This window comes from Limanda limanda, chromosome 9 (assembly GCF_963576545.1).
Source record: "Limanda limanda chromosome 9, fLimLim1.1, whole genome shotgun sequence".
Classification (NCBI taxonomy): domain Eukaryota; kingdom Metazoa; phylum Chordata; class Actinopteri; order Pleuronectiformes; family Pleuronectidae; genus Limanda; species Limanda limanda.
In genome coordinates, this window is record NC_083644.1 from 12,670,423 (window position 1) to 12,691,593 (window position 21,171).

The 21,171-nt window shown below is 38.5% G+C and overlaps 1 protein-coding gene and 1 long non-coding RNA gene across 2 annotated transcripts in view; one reads left to right on the plus strand and one right to left on the minus strand.

Moving 5' to 3' along the window:
* Nucleotides 1-2,736: 2,736 nt before the first annotated feature.
* On the plus strand, nucleotides 2,737-7,355 carry LOC133010201 (uncharacterized). Its single transcript, XR_009680676.1, has 3 exons — nucleotides 2,737-3,089; nucleotides 3,244-3,309; nucleotides 6,281-7,355. It is a non-coding gene; the product is annotated as an uncharacterized LOC133010201 (long non-coding RNA).
* Nucleotides 7,356-7,994: 639 nt separating this feature from the next.
* The window catches only part of psmd1 (proteasome 26S subunit, non-ATPase 1), a 30,566-nt gene continuing 17,389 nt past the window's right edge, over nucleotides 7,995-21,171 (minus strand). Inside the window, exons 18-25 of the mRNA XM_061077811.1 lie at nucleotides 18,427-18,543; nucleotides 17,450-17,552; nucleotides 14,157-14,326; nucleotides 12,193-12,285; nucleotides 11,840-11,926; nucleotides 10,451-10,696; nucleotides 9,097-9,262; nucleotides 7,995-8,195 (exon numbers count right to left, since the gene is read on the minus strand). Coding sequence (XP_060933794.1) covers nucleotides 9,116-9,262; nucleotides 10,451-10,696; nucleotides 11,840-11,926; nucleotides 12,193-12,285; nucleotides 14,157-14,326; nucleotides 17,450-17,552; nucleotides 18,427-18,543 — 963 coding nt within the window. The 3' untranslated portion in view covers nucleotides 7,995-8,195; nucleotides 9,097-9,115. The remainder of the gene's footprint in view (nucleotides 8,196-9,096; nucleotides 9,263-10,450; nucleotides 10,697-11,839; nucleotides 11,927-12,192; nucleotides 12,286-14,156; nucleotides 14,327-17,449; nucleotides 17,553-18,426; nucleotides 18,544-21,171) is intronic.

Here is a 21,171-nt window from a genome sequence, read left to right on the forward strand (position 1 = left end):
CACAATGTTTAAATTGATTAAATGTGATCACCCCAGTTTGACCGTCCACCAGAGGGAGAGCGAGTCTCTGATGATTTATTTTAAGTATAATTTCTCAACCTGGGGAGCTTGAAAATGCAGCTGGGAGTTTAAAGGCAGCTTCATGTTTGTCCAAATTTTTCCTTTGTCTTTAATTGGTCTACTTTAACCTGGCAAGTTAATTTTAACCCTCACTTGTTTTTAAGCACAGACTAGGGATGTGTTTGTGTTTAATTGTTTTAAATCATAGCTCCAGTTTATTCAATACAAACAAACTAAACATTTTAGGTTTATTTTAAATTAAGACGTATTAGTAAATTCAGTTTTTCTTACGTGAAGTCGTCTCCTTCGCCCTTGTACAATGAGGTCATGAATTCCTCCTTTGATTCAAGTGGATTTATTGCCTCATTCCATTCCACCTTTAATAATTACAGCGTGTTTATTTCTGCAGCTGTTCAATGAGAGGCAGACCAGTGGTGCCCACTTCAAGTGAGTTATAGTCCTGTGTGTGTGTCTGCGTGTGTATCTGTGTGCGTGTGTATCTGTGTGCGTGTGCGCGTGTGCACGTGTGTGTGTACAATAAGCTGGCGTTCATGTTTAGTCTGCTGCAAACTAGGGTTCTTGAAAACTCGCCACTTTTTCAACAGTGATAGCAGATTCATAATTCATCTGAAAACTCCATGAAACACACAAGCTGCACAAGCTGCTGGAGCTTCTGAAATACCAGTCGTCAGTCTCATGAAAAAGGACGAAGCAGGGGACATGAAATAAAGAGAGAAGCTACTGGAAATCTGAAGTTCAGCTCAGGATACAGTCTTTACTCTCTCTGTTACTACGGTGGCTTTTTTTTCTAACACAAAAAATCGCATTGGCCAAACTCTCTCTAAGTTACACTTTTCACATGTGCAAATACCTTCAATGAGTCACTAATCTTATATCGGTCTAATTCCAATAGAAATAGAAAGTAATTTCAGATGCACAGAGAAACTTTCCTCCGAGTGTCAAACTGCACCGTGAAGAGGAAGTGAAGGAACAATGAGCAGAGGACGAGTCAGAGCTGTGGAGAGGTCTTCAAATCTGAGGCAGCTGAATATTCACAGTCTTTATATTTTCCCTTTATACAAAATAAAACATGGATGAGTAGGGATATGTAACATTGATTTCAGTGATGCATTCTCTCCAAAAACGTAATAACTATATTATATTCCCTTTCAAAAGAGTCATTCTAAAGTGCTTCACGAAGAGGACGAGCAAAATTAAGAATACAAAACATCACAGACAACAAGCAAAATATGTATTTTATTTATTTAAAAGAAATGGTAAAAAGGGCTCATGCTCATGATGGTTTAGAAATGTTTCATGTTTCATCAGGTTCCATCAGGTCACGACCCTGTGATCGAAGGCCGTGTCACTTTCGGAATCTTAGCCGAGCAGCGGTGTAGTAAAGACACCAGTCAGTACATGCAGGCATATGGAAAACATGAAGTACAAGCTGGTTTTATCTCAAAGAAAAAACGACTGATTACAGAAAGTTAAAAAAGTGATGTTTCTCTTATCTACAAAATAATTATTGAACAAAACTTCTCCTCCTCCTCAAACACTAAACGTTAGCATCTCCAGTAAAGATTTGAACACAGTGTTTCTTGTCTTTTTTCTCAATGTGCTGCGGCTCACGGCCTCTGCTCATGTTCATCTGCCTTTTCCAGGAAGTCTGCGGTCTGCCGCCTGTGGAGAAATGAAGGGCCGCCGCTGGACATGTTTCCCTCCATTAAAAAAAACACCATGTGAGAAAACGCCAAGAGGCCAAGGCCCATTAATGCTGCTCGCTCTGCCAGGGGCCAAACTACACAGAATATATTCATGTTAACAAGTGACCGAGTCCAGTGGGGGACTGAAGTCCTGATTTCTCCAAACAAATAAAAAGCGCCCGGCAGATGAGATCATTCCACTTCTACTTCCAGAGCACAAGGTTTTTGTTGTTTTTTGGGAAGTACTCAACAAGTTTGGGGTAAAACTTCAATACTTGACACTGGATTGTGTTTGTGCTGCAAGATTATTGACTCCATCAGTGTTCTTAAAGATATTTTCATTCTCCTTCGCTCCTGATTCAGAAATGTTGATGGGGAAGAATTATACCAAATCTTATCGGTGGAAGTGTGTCGTGGCCATTTTCTTGAAGTTGCTGACACACTTGGCTGTCGTAAAAGGTCATAGGTCATCTTAGGTGAGCAGCGACACATCACGTGAACAGGATACTAAATTAGCAAGACAATAATGTCCCAAATTCAAGTGTTGATCTCACAGTGAGAACTGCACCAGCACATCAGCTTGGACTAATTCAGAAAACCAGTCAGAACCCGATCACTTCCAACTTTCAAACGTGTCTCCGGTGTGAGAGAATCCCTCGTCCCTGCAGAGAGACTTCCGGTGTTTGAGCTCCACACAACCATCATGATGTCCAAGTTTTGCTCCGCCTGCGTTCACACTGAAACAGAAGGTTCTGGTTTCAGATTTTGGAGCGGCCTCGTGTTGGAATCCAAACAGCTGTGCCTCTATTCTCTACATGCATGATGATGAATGGACGGAGGGAATGAATAGGCGCAGTGTTAAACCTGCACGCTCATGTCCTGCACCACACTCACACTGTCATGGGGGGGAGGGAGGAAGGTGAAGGTTGGACAATGTGCAGTAACGTGTTGTACTATTCACCACCTTCTCCTCCCTGCACAGATGTGTAGATACACTTCACCCTCCAGACTAATTGAATCTACGTCTCCACGGCCTGCCTTCCCAGAAAGGGCAGAACCAGCTGCTCTGACTCTGGCTTTTTTTTTTTCTTCCTCCATTTTTCCATTTTGTTTCTGATGAAAGCCTGATGAGAGCCGAGCTGTGCAGTGAATGGTCGGCCGTCAGCCTTTCCAGCAGGGCTCCTCCAGCTGAGGGGAGAGCGAGGGTCTGGTGTCCAGCTGTTCTCTCACCCAGGAGGACGGAAACCTCCCTCAGCTGCAGGGAACTCAGTCAACCTGAGCTTCTCTTATCCCAACAAACATTTGTTCAACACAAGCCCAAAGGTCGGATACATATACACACACACATTTAGAACAGCAATTAGAACCTAAATACATTTCCCATATTATAACACTCATTCTTGCCAGAAGTGCCTTTTGAGTACTTAAAGCTTTATGTACTTTATGTACTAAACTAATTTTTCGATTTTAATTTCAGAAGGACAGAGGTCTGTCTGTCCGTCCGTGTGTCCGTCCGTCTGTTGACCAAAATACTCCAGAATAGGTACATAATCACCACTTTCTAATTTTCTACAAAGTTTGAGAAGTACAGCTGCCATCTTAAAACCTTGTTGTTCGGGGATCGAACGCAGGGCTTGGACTCAGCACTTCGTCTCTCTGCTGCTGATGGAACCCAGCCACCACACAGAGCCTTATGTTTGGACACCAGTCGCCTGATCTGGGATCAGAGGGGCCAAGTGAACGTCAACACAGTAAACTTCAGACTCTGGTGCAGAGCCGAGTAAACACACGGTTGTGTGGCACAAAGACCAGGAGCTGGATTTACTTCCTGAAGTTGCTCGTAAAAAAATGGTGAATCAATGACTCCTCAGTGTAAAACCACTGAATCTATAGTCACTGCAGCAACATCAGCAGGAAAACCTATCACACCATCAGTTGCTGCTCCTCCAAAAAAGTAGCGGTGTTAGCAGTCTGTTCTAGTATTGACTCTTTGATCTCTTTGAGCAGGAAAACCTCTCACATGATCATTCACTGCTCCGCCATAATAAAATAAAAATAATAAAAAAAAAAAAATTATATAAAATAAAATAAATCTGAACTAAAATAATTAAAAACATAAAAAAAGAATAAATAAAATAAAGTATGTAATAAATAATATATATATTTTTTTTATAATTTTATTTTTATGAAAATATATTTTTTTTATTATTATTTTATTTTATTACATTATTTGTTTTATTTTATATAATTTATAGTTAATTTTTAAATTATAATAATATTAATAATATTATTTTATTTTATTATATATATTTTTTTATAGAATTTTGATATATATATATTTATATTTATATAATTTTTTTTATCATTTTATTAAAATATTTTTATTTTTTATTTTTTTATATTAAATTTTTTTTTTTATTATTTTATTTTGCTATTTATATATTTGTTTTATTATTTTATTATTTTTTTTATATTATTTTATTTTATTATTTGTTTTTATAAACTTCTTTATTTTTTTTATTATTTTGTTTTATTATTTGTTTTATTATTATTTTATTTTATTTTTTTTATATATATATATATTTTAATTTATTTATTTTTTATATTATTTTATTAAAATATTTTTATTTTTATTTTTATTGTATTTTTTTATTTTTTATTATTTTATTTTATTATATATATTTTTTTATAGAATTTTGATATATATATATTTATATTTATATAATTTTTTTATCATTTTATTAAAATATTTTTATTTTTTATTTTTTTATATTATATATATATTTTTTTTTTTTATTATTTTATTTTGCTATTTATATATTTGTTTTATTATTTTATTTTATTATTTGTTTTATATTATTTTATTTTATTATTTGTTTTTATAAACTTCTTTATTTTTTTTATTATTTTGTTTTATTATTTGTTTTATTATTATTTTATTTTATTTTTTTTATATATATATATATTTTAATTTATTTATTTTTTATATTATTTTATTAAAATATTTTTATTTTTATTGTATTTTTTATTTTTTATTATTTTATTTGATTATATATATTTTTTTATAGAATTTTGATATATATATATTTATATAATTTTTTTTATCATTTTATTAAAATATTTTTATTTTTTATTTTTTTATATTATATATATATATTTTTTTTTTTTATTATTTTATTTTGCTATTTATATATTTGTTTTATTATTTTATTTTATTATTTGTTTTATTATTATTTTATTTTATTATTTATATTTTATTTTTTTTATATTTTTATTTTTATTGTATTATATTTTTTATATTATTTTATTGTATTATTTTTATTATAATTTTTTTATATATATATTTATATAATTTTATTTGATTTTTTTTTTATTTTTTTATAAAATATATATATATTTTATTTTCTTTATATATATATTTTAATTAATTAATTTTTTATATTATTTTATTAAAATATTTTTATTTTTTATTATTTTATTATTTTATTATTTTATTATTTTATTATTTTATTATTTTATTATTTATATATGTATTTTTTTATATCATTTTTATATATATATAATTTTTTTTTAATTATTTACTTTATTACTATTATTTTATTATTTATATATATATATATATATATATATATTTAATAAAATAAAATTTAAAGCTCTCTGGTGGGTTTGCCTGACAGCTGAACCTCGATCCTTTCATCAGCATCCACAGACGGTGACTCCATGCTCCGTCTGCTCACACAAACCATGGCCCTCCACCTCCCAGACGTTTGCTCTGTCAGGTCGCTGACAGACGTTAGTGATTGGGCCGCAGCCTCCACCTTCCTCACCACAACCATCATTGCACACAGGAGATCCTGTTGCCTTGTATGGTGCGTTACGCTTCTACTCATCGGGGGAATTTGAGACTAAAATGTCTCTTAAAAATGTCCTAAAAAGAACAAGTCCAAGCTCAGCGGTTTGATCCCTAATACAGGCCAACGTCCTAAAATCTGTGGCAATACCACAAACTGTAGAACTGTTAGGATTGAAGAACATCATACGCATGTCAGATCATGGTGTTCGAGTCTCACATGGAAGACATGACAGCTCTCCAAAGTGAAGCCAAATCATCTCTATCATTAACTCTGCCTCCTCCATGTTAGCAGATGGGCTTTTTCATCAGACACAAAATGCAGCTGAGGCTCATGGGAATGTCATAGGTTTTACACCCAAAATTCTAAATAGGATTGGATAATGGAGCTAGACAAAAAAGATAAGGAATCACTCACGATGTCAAAGTTGAATCTATTCGTTTTTAACTAGTGGGGGGGGATTAAGTGAATCAGACCTGGTTTCAAGCACCAAAACATGTCGGAGCTTCACTGAGCTTCTGTCCATTCACCTTCATGGAAACTGGATTCTTAGAGGAGACAGAGCTTCACAACTGTTCCTGTAAGAAACATCTGAAAGTGATGAACAGCCTTTACAAGGTTCTGTGGTGAATAACTGATTTGTATCACTTGTTCGTTTTCCAGGTGCAGGAGCAGAGGAATGAGGAGAAAAATGTGAGCGTCTGAAGTTCGAGACGTGGCTGAGGAGCGAGCCAGATTTTTCACACCCGTCGACTCATGTAGATCCCACCCAGGCTCCTCCGGGTCGTACGGGAGGCGGAGGCTGCAGGAGAGCTCAACTCCTCCGAGCTGGAGAGCAGCATGGAAACAGAGGGAGTGATTTCTCCTGCAAGACTAAATATTCCCTCCTGAGAGGACGAGGGTCAGGAGCATCATCAGGAATGTGATAGAAAATTCATCAGCTCTGGACTCCACTGTCTCTTTATTTAGGATGAGGAGTCAGACAGGGACCTGCTGATGCTTCCTCTTCTTCATCGCTCTGTGATGATGAGGTCAGGGCCATAGTCAGGGACCTGAGATTACGAGGGCGTGTTCTCCTCCTCCAGATATCCTTCCTTGACAACCAGGAAGCGGAAAGCTCCAGAAAAACTTTTTTTAACTGTCCTCCATGACCAAGCATGTGGGAATGTGAAGGGAGGAACTGATTAGACTGAACGTCTGGTCTGAACGTCGATGCGCTCTTTTTTCTGATGGGAAACGACGAGCTGCAGATCATCTCCGACGACCTCCCTTCAGGGCACAGACTTTTTTTTTTCCACCAGTCTTACGCATGAGGAGTCAAACGAGAAGCATTCCAGCACATTTCAACAACTGCCTGTGTTAGCGTTTCCCTGATCGCCTCCAAAACCAGAGTTTCCACATGAAGCTTCGTTTACCAAATATAAATAATCAGGTTTTAATAAACTCCATCTTGGTTTTAAAGACCAAGAACCACAAGAAAATAAAATAAATTCTTCCACAGTCATGAGACTATTTACAAGATGGATGTTTGGATTGAAAATGTGTAATAACCAAACTGTGGAGCTTCTCTTACTGAGAACATTGTGATGACAAGACTCAAAACTTTAGCTGCAACAAAACAAACTGTTTGCTCTATAATGTTATGTACTTTTATCAAAGAGTTTGTGAAAACCAGGGGAAACGATGACTTTGTAAACATTATTGAAGTTTTAATGGCACAGAGAAAGAATAGAAATAAAAGCTGTATTGAAAAAAAGATTTTGAGGGTGCCATTAATTAAACATAAATCTTAAAATTGTAATAAAAAACAATTATAAAATTGTGGGGATGGGGTTGATTTATATAATTTATAATTGTTATGAAATTAAGTAATATTAAGATTTGTATAGGATAATACAACTATTAATGTAACTTGAATAAGATTTTGAAGTGCATGCTGTTTAGTATTTTCGTTAGTAAAAACATGGAAGATGCTTTTTAACTAGGTGCAACTGTATTACCAATTTAGGTTTATTTTCCAACACCAAACTCATTTGTTCTGACTCCAGACATCATTCTTACATTTTAATCACTTGAGTATTGCCAGTGATCAGCTGATTATCAATCGGATAATCTCGACTGCGTTGGTTAGCAGGATTACGCAAAAACTACCCCACCGAGGTCCATTGAATCTTGGAGGGTCGACTTCTAGACGTTGACATTCTACCCCCACAGAGTTAAGTTCTCTTGGAGACTCAGGAGAGACAGAGACAGACTGCAGCAGCAGCTGCTGAGGGCACAGAATGTAAAACCAGTGTAAATGTATGGGATTAGAGGAATTCCCTCTACACACGCCCGCTGGAATATCAACTTAAATAAACACACACTCGCTCCAGTCTCCAATATATATCATTTTATTGTACGCACTGAAAATTATACAATTGGAGTATGTAAAACATTCCCTGTGTGGGAAACACAGAGCCGGAACTGGAAAAAGAAACGTGTAAAAGAGGAAGTGAAGCAGGGAGGTGGTGGATAAGATGGATGAATGGAGGAGAGACTCTGGACCAACATGCTGAGATCTCACCTCTGCCGATGCCTGAGGAGAGAAAGAAAACACATGCAGGTCTTAATTTTTTTGAATTCTATTTATAAACAAAGAAAAGAAGGATTCTTTATAAAAGAATCCTTCTTGTTGGTTTGGTGTTCAGACACATGAAGCATTAATAAACATCAAGTGGGAGTGATTTCATGTCGACTTCCCTCAACCTCATTCTGCAAGGGTGTAATTTACACTTCAGCTGAATGGAACTCATCCCCTCACCTTTAAAACCTTTTTGACTTTTCTAACTAAGAAAATCACTAAACTTTTGTCCTGTCAATCCACCAAGTGCCAAATGAGAGAATCATTGACTCAAGCTTCAGATTCAAGCTTTAGATGGAAAAGTGAGAGATTTACGGTTTCACTGTTGAATCGGTCACACAGCACTTGAACCCCACAAAGCGATGACATGCTCTGAGGCCCTAATTTGGTCATTGACACCTCATCGGTCCCATCACACGCCGCAGCGAGCTCCTTCATGGGAGGTGCGCTGCGGCCAATCCAACACAAACACGATAAGCAGCCAGGATTCATTAAGCGTATGCAGACAGGAGGTTTTCTGTGAGCTGGCGTTTGGAGATGGCAGCGGTGTTTACATTCCTCCGTCAGGGACGGGTGAAACTGGGTTAGGCTCGGAAACAACAGCACAGACCTGCATTGTGCGTTATCTCATGGTTCTACTTCCTTTGAAAGAGAACTGACGGCTACATGGCGTCACACTGGAGAACTGGGACAGAGAATTACAGAACCTTTACTGCACATTCACACTGTGAGCAGCCATGTTACTGTATGTCCACTTTGATTTGTTATCACACGACCAGTGTGGTGAACAACAACGTCGAGCTGCTGAAGTTCTGAATGAACAACAAGAGCTTAGGAACGATTTCTGTGAACATACCTTTGCTGTGGCAGCATTTCTACTCGTCAATGTATTCAAAAGGCTCGGGGGGTTCGGGCTCCTGCTCCTCCTCCTCGATTTTGGGTCCGTGGGCTGAGACGGGCTCTACCAGCTCCTCTTCCTCCTCACTGGTGTCTTTCATGATGATGATGCCTCCTGTATGGAGCTGGTGACAGATGTGGAAAATGACCGATGAGTGTGGAACATAAAGGGTTTGATTCTACCAGAGGCTGATGTTCTTTGTTGATATTAACTTTTAATGTCAGGAGTACAAGCTGTTCTGTTTGTTTACATTAGCTTTTACAGAGTGCTGGCTACAGTCTCCACTACCATGACTAAGCATAAAGCAGGTGATGCAGCACTAAAAGAAACTGATGAGAAATTAGTTATCTCCAGATTTGTTCATTTTTACCAGAGGGGGTGATAGTGTGTTTGGGTGAGTGTAAATACTATAAAATATGAAATACAGATGAAATATAGGACGTGTGAGGGTTAATCTATTCAAAAAGTTGAACAGGTCGTAAATGTGTTTTTTGTTCTGAGCAAATCTCCACAGAGCAGTATAAAAACCATTCAGCTCCAGTGAACATTCAAACACAGGAAACTTCATATTAATTTAATAGGCTTTCAATAAACCTCCTGACATTGACCAGATTTCAAGATAAATATGTAAGACCTCTACACTTCCTAAACGCGCCTTTGAGAGTAAAAACAAAACAAAGCCCTTAGGGAAGGCGGCATTATAAAAAAACTTAAGTCCAGCAAAGACAGTATTTTGGCATCTGATCCGATAAGTCAATACAATATAATACTCTCGAGCATAGCTAACTAGACACAGAATTAAACAGTACTTCCTCTTTACAAGACTGAGGTGAGCTCTCATTGGGTGACCACACATCTTCCTTTCATTTACTGCGGAAAACTGTCAACATTTACAGCAGAGTAGCAGTTGTCTGGTTTACAGCCCTGAGGGGGGGGGGGGGGGGGGGGGGGGGGGGGGTTTGGCTTCTCCACAGAAGCCAAACACCAACCTACAGAACTGATTGATTTAGTTTGAAGGGAAAAATCCCTGAGATAATGTTTCATTGTTAATCTAATTCATGTGAAGTACATTCCAGAGGTTTTAAAAGTAATTCGGGCTTTAGCATTAGCAAAGAGCAGTGAGGAGTTAAATAAGTGCATTAAACATCTTATAATGGAAATGTTACAATCACACTTCTAAAAAGGGAAATACCTGGTTTTGTAGTGGTAGCCGGAACAATCTATTCTATTTTGACTGTAACCGTCTCTTTTGAAGTTGTTTTATATAATTTTATCTGGAAACAAACAGACACAGTGGGGGGGCTGTAGTTACCGGTTTGAAGGGCTGGTATCGGCAGGTCTCGGGCATGTTGAGGACCTTGAGCTGAGCTGGCATCGCTCTGGCCGGATTCTCCAGGAGCTGGAAGTTTGGCTCTGCCTCTTTCTTCTTCTCCTTCTCTTTCTCCTTCTCCTTCTCTTTTTCTTTTTCCTTCTCCTTCTCATTCTCTTTTACCTTCTCCTTTTCCTTTTCCTTCTCTTTCTCGTCATCCTTCTTCTCCTTCTCGCCTTCCTGGACCTCCTGCGACAGACAATCAGTACATGACTTCTACATTTTTTTTTACATATTTCCTCTGTTCTGGTTCCTGTTGACTCTTTGAAATAATTGTATAATTTGCACTATTGAGATATGTCTTAAGGAATATTGCTCATCTTCAACTGATGAGTTTAAACACACCACACTTAAACCACAATGATAAATAATCAATTTTTCTCTTAAATATTGACATTATTTGACCGTTTGCAGGATTTATAGTTAATAAATCCAGGTTTTCCTCATTTTTGTTTTCTTGCTCTGGTGCCAGTTATGTCTGGTTATTTGTTGGGCTATCAGGTCGACACTGAAAACCATTAACAAGACAATGGAGGAGAGAATGTAGCAAGGGAGGAGGTAATAAAAAAAGGTTTTGTGTTTCTGGACCAAGCATCATCTCCTGCAAATGTTCTGTCTTTTCTCCCCTGTGTCAGTGTCAGTGTGAAATCTGTGTTTCAACAGGTCTATCTATTATTTCCTCAATGTGCAATATCTAATTCTAATCATATTATATGAAACATATGTTCTTCAATACCTTTCCGTGTTCAGTTAAATTTTAATCCTCATCAATCTACTAAACTATTGTTTTATATTTGTTAAAAACAAATTCATAAATAAAAGAAGACGCAAAAGAGATATGTACAGATGCAGTTCTGCCCCCAGTTTGAGCGGATCCTTCCCCTTCAGCTGCTTCTCAATGACTTTAACCAAATGAAAAAGCGGAGATGTGAGCAGGCCGGACGTTTCCAGGCTCGTCTCTCAGCACTAGAGCTGAGACGTAGCGTGGCAGACAACATCAAACACGCTGCTAACGGCCAGAAAAAATCCCAATGAAAGTTTTACTGGCTCTGGACTGACTGCACTGGGCATGGAAGAGTGAAACTATAAAGCCAGACGGAGAGAGAAGAATTAAAAAGAGGTGTGTACATGGTGCTAAAAAGCAAGAGAGACTTGTGCATGGAGAAACCATCCAGAATACAGATAGTTGGGATTTTATACCTGAGCATTCTAAGTGCTTTTTCTGCAGTTGAGAAAGTATAAAAAAAACTTTAAAAAAAAAGGAATAAAAGAAATAATACAGGATTATTCTGAGAGAGGACAGGGATTAGAGTTTGGGGTATTTCCACTTACCACTTCCATCTTCTCCTCCTCCTTTTCTTTCTTTTCCTTCTCCTTCTTCTTGGCTTTGGCCGTGATGGAGAGAACAGCAGTGGATACCTGCCATGCAGAGAGAGCAGAGATGTTTCCACAGTGTAAAACAATACCACTGACACTCGGACATTCTACAAACACAGCTTGAACTGTACAAAGCTTCTTCTAGAGCATCAAGGTTTGAGACATGAATCAACTGAGAAAAAATAGTTTGGAGAAGCCCAAATAATAAACGTAACGGGAGAAGAAAATGACGAGTCCGACTTGGAGGATTCAAAATGAGTCAAGGGAATGGAAAACAAGCTGATGTGCTGTGGCGCCTCAGTTCTCACCTTCTCCTTCTCCTTCTCCTTTGGAACTTCCAGGGCTGGTGGGTAAGCGAAGGTGGAGGGCTTACAGTTGGAGCGGTACTGCACCTTGGGCATCTGAAAAAGACGGCAAAAAGATGGTCACTTTTTTTGATTTATTAATACACAACCTGGCTAAGATCACTGTTGGTTCCACTTTAGAGGCTAAAGACTAATGTTTCCAGCTCTGTTTACATTGTATGTGTGGGTCATACAGACACAAGCATTTAGCTCAAAGCACATTCTCCATGTCCACAGTAAACAAAGCCTCACACAGTCATGGACATGTCTGCAGACTGTCGGTCTTGTTTAAAAAAACAGGACCGGCAGAAAATGTCCCATCACAACTTGTTCTATTCTGTATAGTTTGGTAGTTTAAAATTCAAATAAACAAATTTCCCTACTAATAAAACTGTGTGCTTTCACGTTCATCAGTATGGTCTAATCTAGTGTTTGCTGCCTTTCTTGAACTGTCCAACAAGTTTGGGCTTCATCATTACACAAGAGTTTCTACTGCGAGACCAACAAACCAAAAGAGGCGACAGTGCTTTTGTTTGCAATCTTATGTTGAAATGAAGAAGAAGAGGCCACGTCAACTCTACTGAGACAAACATCATCTAAAGGCTGACACTAAACAGGAGGCACCTGGTGCTGCTGTGGCTGGAGATTATCTTTCATAACACTCACTGAAAGTAAATGATTGAAACCATCTCTGTTCCAGGAGAGAAGCAATGCAGCATAATGTGTGACCAAGAAGGGAACATTTTATTATATATCACCTCTCACTTCAGCCATTTCAATACATTTGTAGAAGCTGAGTGGCAGTTAATGGATTTTCTTGTGTAACAAGAGTCTGGAATCTAAGATACATGATGGCAGCTGAAAAAGAACAAGTGGTAAATAACGCCGATGTTCTTTGTCTGGTAGCGACAGGCGCGTCTGTGAAGACTCGTGCTGTGTCGTTAAACAGGTGCTGACGAGTGTTGGCAGGATGCAGCACAGGACTGTTAAACCCTGCTGCCCCAAAACCGACCCAACCTCCAACCATCCTGCTGCACTCTATCCCTGGAGTATTTACGAGGGGCTTCACACCAATCATATACTCCAGGGCCTTGTTAAGCTTGGAACGCACATATCACAAAAGTCTGCATGTGTCCATGTGCCATGTGCAGCTAATTTGGGTAGAAATGGAGAGATAATATCCAGCTAATGCCATTTTAAGACCCCAATATGTTGAGTTATCCCTTGGCGTCAGTTAGCGAGTGGCAGTGGGCCAGAGCAGGCGACAGTGAGGATGGCCTTGTTACAGATAGGCTGCTGCTGATCACACTTGTTACCAAGTCAAGAAGCTAAACATTTCTCCATCAAATGCAACACAAAACACATCATCAGCCAAATTTAGCAGCCATACTTGCTGATCAATTGAGGTTTGACATTTGCAAAACAAACACATATTCTTGCCTCTGCATAGTAGGTTACATTTTCAATCCCATGCGTTTGTTTGTAAGCAGGATTATGCAAAAACAACTAAACTGATTTTCACAGAACTTGGTGGGAGAAAAGGGATGTGGGCCAAGAGAGAACCCATAAAAACGTTTTGTGGATCCAGACAAAAGGGGTAAAACCCATCACTTTCTTAAACATTTCAAGTTCTTTGTTTTCAGGATCCCCTGCTGTATTCACACTTTTCTACGGACATTATACGAGGAGGCCAGGTGGATAAAGTCTGCTGAGTATCTCACTCAGATATTTGCGTTCACACATGCACCTCCTCCGGAAATATTCAGGAGGGCCTTTAACATCAACCGCTGGATTATGAACATTTTGTAACCGTGAGTGTGATATTTTGAAGCTAAAAATTAAAAATGATTTTAAGTTTTATCAATGCTTTTACGAATACAAATTCTGACACACTTATAATATTATCATAATAGAATACACTCCAGTACCTTGAGGTCCTTGTTAAGGCCAATAATAGCAGTTGGTGTGAAGGCCAATGACAGGAAGTGGGAGAGGGGGAACCAGAACCAGAACTGGGTGAAGACCAGCAGGCCGACCACCGTCGGCATGTGAGTGTGACCGGTCCTGGACTGCAGAGAGATGGTAACGTTACGTCCACCTGGACAGAATAGGACAGGAAGGTTAGAGACATAATGTGACAGATCTATGTGAATAAGGTTAAAGCAGAAAAGGTGTAACATCAATATTATTCATGCTGCTCAGTTGCGGACCATTGTTTGGTCACATAAGAACAGTAGGTGAAATCATTGTGACACTCATTGATGATTGTGGAACAAACTGTTTGCAACTTGGCACAGAATCATGTGATGAGGGGTTTGGAGGTTAATGAGAGTTCAGGGCAGGATGGTCACCACCCTGTTAAGGTTGTCTTTTGGCTTCAACTTATCTGATCTATTGATCCCAAGGCAGAAGTTAAACTACAGACATGTTTTGGTGAGCCAGTTAAACCCAGGAATGCATTGTCTACAACATCCTGCATTTAATTTAAAAAGAAATCTAATAATAATTAGATTTGAGCTGCAAAGGAGATTAATAAGATAATAAGATTAATAACTGATCTACATCACAAGAGGTGTGTCAGCTGTCCCCAAAATAAACAGATGGCTTTCAAAGCTGTGTTGAAGAGGTTCCAGACTTTATAGAGCTCAAATTTACTTTAAACAAAGTAAATATTTTTAACTAAGCATACAAGAGACCTCGTATCCATATACATTTTCTGGAAGAAATCCTACAGTGAGGGTGATGATACATTCAACGGTATGGTAATACAATGTTAAGCCTACAAATTGTAGTATTGTGTTACACTCAGGTGTTTCAGTTTTATTTATATCAATAAAAAAACCTGAAGTTTATGTTGTACCTAATAAACTGCATGTACTATTCATGCAACAAGAGTGAAGATAAAAAAAACTATCAAACATGTATTCTTATCTTATTCCAGAAAAAGAACCTCAGTTGTTGAACCAAAAAGTTAAAAGGATAAATAATACAGTATCTTGTAAGAGTGTGTATGTGAGGTTTACACACTTAACACACTGTGGTAACTCAAGAAGGAAATGTGTGCTCTACCAAATAAAAACCTGGGTCAATTTATCTACGACAGTGGACCTGACTAAACAGTCGGATAAAGAAGGATCAAGTGTAGATATTGAAGCAGGACAAAAGAAAAACAGACCTCCCTTGGTCTTTTTGGGGGGGGAAAAAACAGAAGGGAGGAACCATAAAAGGGAAGACAGACAGAGGGGAAGGAAGACAACATCAGCAGCAACTACAATCAATCTGTCATTTCTTAAAAAAAATTATTTTAAAAAGGAGGCATGTTACGAGGGAGTAGCCACTCCAACTAAATAAAGATATCAGCCAAAACAATAGCAGTTTAATCATCTGCCATTGTCTTGCTTTGCACCCCCTCTTCTCAGAGGTCGCTGAGATGATTTAATGACAGAGCCTTATCTCGACATCTGAACCAGTGTTGAAACCATTCCCCTCCCACACACTCAAACTTGGCCAGAATGAGTCATGAGCTCTGCTCGCTGGACAAACTTAAAAAGTCTCTTAAAAGCTTGAGGAGAGGTTGAGAGCACTTGACTAGCGGCTCCCCCCCCACACCCACTGTTTTTGCCAACTGTTATTTTTGGGGGCCAATTTTCATTCCACAGAGCTGTGAGGGAGGCACGGCAGTGATTCTTCAAAAGGTGTAATGTGACAACATCAACAACCAGCCTGTGTGTTGTTTTGTTTGAAAAGATGAAACAAGAGAGCAGGTTTCATTTCGATGAGAGAGAAAACACTCATTAAAGCTAATTAATGGATTGTATCAATTAGTGAAGGACAAAATGGAGGCTGGATGTGTAATAGTGAGAGGGAAATGGATACAGAGTGTGAGAGAAGGAGCAAAGAGACTTGACATTTCCTTGGTAATGAGCACCAGAGATCATGAAACTGCTCTAATGGCTTCCGCCCATCAAATTAAATACAATTACCTCTGCAGCTCAAATGTGCCAAACTCCTCTACAAGAGCCAGAATCCTGAAACATTCACACTGCAAGAGCACGAGCGTGTCTGACATTCATACAGGAGGGGTGCGTTTCCTGCTCGTATGTTTTTAAACTTCAAGCAACATGCTGAACTCTACTGAAACGTGGGCAAACAGTGAGAGCTGGTGTTTGAAGCGGCGAGACAGAGGGAGAGCCGGGCGCGTGTCTGCATTCTGAAGAATGACACCGGTGTTCAGGGTTTGTCTGGATGGTCTCATGCGGGGTTATCTTGGCATGTCGGCCCGAGTATATTGAGGTTAATGTGGCTGATTTGATATACGATTGAAGTCTGTCCGCCTGTCAAGACGGCTAATCTGCTCAGGACAAAACAGCAAATTAAATAGTGCTGCAGGAGGGGCGGAGTTAATCAGGAGGCAAATTTAATAAGATGACAACCATTCACGTCATTTCAAAAACACATACGCTGCAGTTAACCCTTCCACAGGTGATGCAATTTACACAAAGCTGCAACACCTGATAGTGTATTTGGACAGCAGTGTGTATACAGAGCTGGTTTTCATCTGGCCTAACACACAGGGTCTTAAGATGGTGATAGAAAATGAGTTTCTGCTGCTGCTGCCCGCATTGAGGGTTTCTGTATACATTAAAAAATGGGTGCGCTCTGGATGTATGCGAGTGTACAGCGCACACTGTGATGATGTACAGCTCTCTGGGACCCCACACACACAAACACACGCTGCATGCTTGTGTCCACAAACACCCGCAAGGAAACACAAACACTGGGACTATCACACAAACAGTAATCACACGTGTGAGACCAACAAGCCATGTGGGCTGAGTCCACAATCTGAGGTAGGATCGCCAGGCACTAATGCAACTTAGCATGATCTGTTCCAGAGACTCGGAGCACGGGTGGTCAGCCAAGAAAGTTTGCTTAAGTGCAAAGGAACTCAAAGACACACATATTCATAACCACAAACCCGCATTACAGAGCAGTTCACTTGATTTACTGTGTAATTAAGGATATAGTCTCTGTGTATCCCCATGAGGAGTGAAGGTACATGTGCAGATGGGACGATAAATTAGTTTCTCATCTTTTGCTCCGTGACCAACAATGATAAAGCCACACCTACAAGCAGGGATCCAGGTGGGTCCTTTCCAGATATACACGTAAGACCATATTTCTACATAGGTTTCTTGAGCCCATTTGTCTGGAGACTAACCTGCATCGAGGATTCCCTGGGCGAGGATAGCGCCGAATTTGGCCATAACGTCATCGTGCTTGTCGTTGATGACCTTTGAATAAAGCTGCCTGAACTGGTTCACCTGAAATAAAGAGGGAAAGGAAAACATGTTAATGTACAGCCCATAGATGCTGGTGTAAAACCAGCGGATGACCAAGGAAGAACCCTGTACATTTTGGAGCATATATGCATGGATCCAGGATTTTTTTCCTCCACTTTCTTTAACATGGCATGATAAGGGGTTTGATTTGTCAGAGGTATGCACTCTTCGAGATTTCATATTGAAGGATTCCCTCATGCTTTAAAACACAGCATAGAGTGTATGGTTGGCATTTCTATGCCAAGTGGATCTGTGCCACCTTGTCAGGGGGTCTCCGATTAAAAGGGAGAAGTTATTTAAATATCGCCACATCACCACAGCCAATGCTTAGCTTCTCATTTCTAAAGAGTTCCAGCAATCTGCACGACAGATCTAAGACTTTGGTCTACAACTAAGAAACAGAGGTGTATATTACAAATACAGAGACTATGAAATAAACAAGTCATGGATCCACTACCTCATGATGTTCCACAGTTTCCCGCATTAAGGACTGTCGCTGTGCAGAAAATGAGTCTTTGAAAGGGATCCTGGCATATCTTAACAGTGTGAGGTGCAAGCATTTGTCTGGGTTAGTTAGTCACTCCAGTATTCAATGACACAGATGTGTTTTCTTCCAACTTTGCAATTCAGATGCTTTCCGAATTTTGTTAAATCATAGCCTTTTCTTTAAATATTTTTCTAACCAGCTAACTGTGCTCGGTGGTGATGAGCATAATTTTAAGTCACAAAGGCAGGTTTATTTATTCTGCAGATAAACAAAAAGCCACCAAGACCGAAAACAGAAACGGATTGAATTTATTACGATAATTAAAAAGCAATCAAACAAATACCAATCCAAAAATCCAGTTGCACTTACCTTGGGACAAGTGACTTCAGACTGTTGGATCATGATGAGGGCTGAGGAAATGAGGGCCCCCTGCCTCACATAATTGACTGGGTCATTGGTCATGGGCTCCAGCAGGTTGATGGCCTCCTGAAAAATCAGTTGTGTTACATGAATTAAAGTTCAAGTTGAGTAGGTTTTTAAAAAAGGAAAGAGGAAAAAGTTGTTAACACAAAACATGTAGTCAAATTATTTCAGTATAAAGTTGCAATAGAAGGACCAAGAGAAAATCTGATCTGCGCACTTGGCACACATTTTCAGATTCTAAGATAGATGAGGTATTTTCCCTGGCCGTGTGTGCATTAACTTGGAATTTACTGAAGACAAGTAAGAGTAGTAGAGTAAGTGCAGGTTTTAAGTGCCACACAAAAACTATGCACCCTGAATAACTGCTTAAGGGCAAACAGATGAACTTTATCTAAATATAGAAGAAAGCATGTTTTATCAATGGATCATCAGTTGTAAAAATATTAGTAGTAAATGATACTTCTCCTATAATGACAAACGATAATTATAGTAACAAATGGATATGATACTCATGAGTTCAGTCTGTAGCATAGACTGAACCACATCTAAGAATTGGTTGCCATGTTTAAAACCATAATTTGGTTGCTAAAGGCAAAGTAGATCCATATTTTCATGCTGTAAATTGAGAATGATAGATATCTTGAGCAGAGCCCAAATGATATGTTGCCTTATATTATTACCCAATATTAGCCTTTCATATAAATATCAGTGTTTATATTTGCCAAAATGCAGAAATATTTAAACCACACAGAATTTAAAAAATGCAGAAAACAAGTTTACATTTGTGTTCATATTTTACATTTATTTTTAAGAAATTTCATAAAAGATCAATACGTTTGGTTGCATTTGTTTCTTCTTTTTATTTATAGTTATTTTTAATATAAAATATGGTTAAATTGTTAAATATCAAGCCTCAATACAATTTTTTTAACTAAGGTAGATCTTAGAAATCAGCGCAATATATGTTTTAAGCCGAAATATCGTATTGGACATTTTTCACTCCCCATTATTGGTATCAGCAGCCAAAACTGTTGGTGAAACTCTAGTCTTGAGTCATTCCCACATTGGTCTCCAATATGGACAATGAGGAAGAAAATCAAACAACATGTTTTGACAAAGACAGACTTGCGCATCAATTGCCAAAGTTATTTACACTGCTGTCTTTTAGTTGTCAGATTGAAGCAGAAAGAAAACTGACAATTTGGTGTTTTGACTCCAATATTTTGTCATTCCCAACAGAGCAGATCAGCGCAGCAAGGTCACTTCTGTTTGGTCAAATACAGGAAAGGGGATTATCAACAGAGGCAGCCAGACCATGAAAATAATGACATTAGTGTCATTCATATCTGGTTGCCTGTGACAACAGTAACAACAGCTATGACAAGCTTTGCCTTCTTCAGTTTCCTCCCATGACCCAAGTGAATGAACAACTGAGTGAGGACCACCTACTCTTTTCCTTTAGATTTCTGCTCGATCCTCTGTTCTTACGAGTAGTAATGGCTGTAACTCACACCACCAGACGAAGGAGGCGTCAGCTCCACCGAGGCAAGAGAAACAAACTAGGATGATGACAGTGGAGGTAAAATAAACCAGGTTCCATCGGTGCTCTCGGCTTAGAAAGCCCCATACTGGGATGATAAGTCAAAGTGTAAAGCCAACAACCAGTCAACCAAATCCTGCTCCTGATTGGTTGTCAGGGGGTATAATTGAGGGTATTTACTGTCAAGCCCAATCAGCCTGAAATGTAGTTTCATAAGATCATTTTACTCCATGTACAGTTCAGAATCCAGAGTCTGTTTTCTACCAATTTTGAATGACAGTAGAGAATTTACATGAGTTTCAATCCAATTCTGCTAAGAACTGGCTAAAGAACCGTGTAGAAAAAAAAAAGTAACAGTGCAGAACACATTTCACTAACACAACTTTACATTTTAATACACATTTACAAAGCTGTATCATCTGACCGTTAATCTGAAAACACTGAAACGTTTCACATGAGTCTGTTTGGTGTTAAATATTCAGTATACACACGCATGTTTCTTCATCAAACAAACTAAAACTGAACTGTGACTAAGATTTTCATAATGGAAAAGAATCAATATAAACAAACTGACTACAGAAAAGGCCAAAGCTGCAGTCCTGTGCAACTTTCCTTCTTTCACGTATACAACAGATGAAGAACACCGGGTCCAGTAAAAATATCCAAAGGTAAAGCTGAATAAATGATGGCGAAGGAATAGGCTCCCTCTAAATGGATGACCCCTTTTCTCTTGCCACATCATCGTTATTCTCACTAAGGTCCTAATGTGCTTGAAAAAAAACAAGCAGTGGAGCCTAGGAGCTGATCAGCTCTGCCGCACGCCTTTGTCTGATCTGGTCCTTAACATTCACTCTGATGCTCCACAGCTCAGGTTGCAATTAGCCATGACTCTACTTTGTCTTTGCCACCTGAGACTGACCAGCCCACATAGTTGGACAACTCAGGAGCTGGCAGGACCCAACACATATGTCCTCTTTGGTCAACTTTTCAGACTCCAATGTGAAACAACATGATGATAAGATACAGCTGTGTACCAATTGGAACTATTGTATCAGTCAACAGTAAAACTAAGGAGTAGTTACTATTGACATAAATGAAGATGATGGCTGAAGCACTTAAAGAGCTTAAGTCTTTGATCAAAGCTTGGAAGG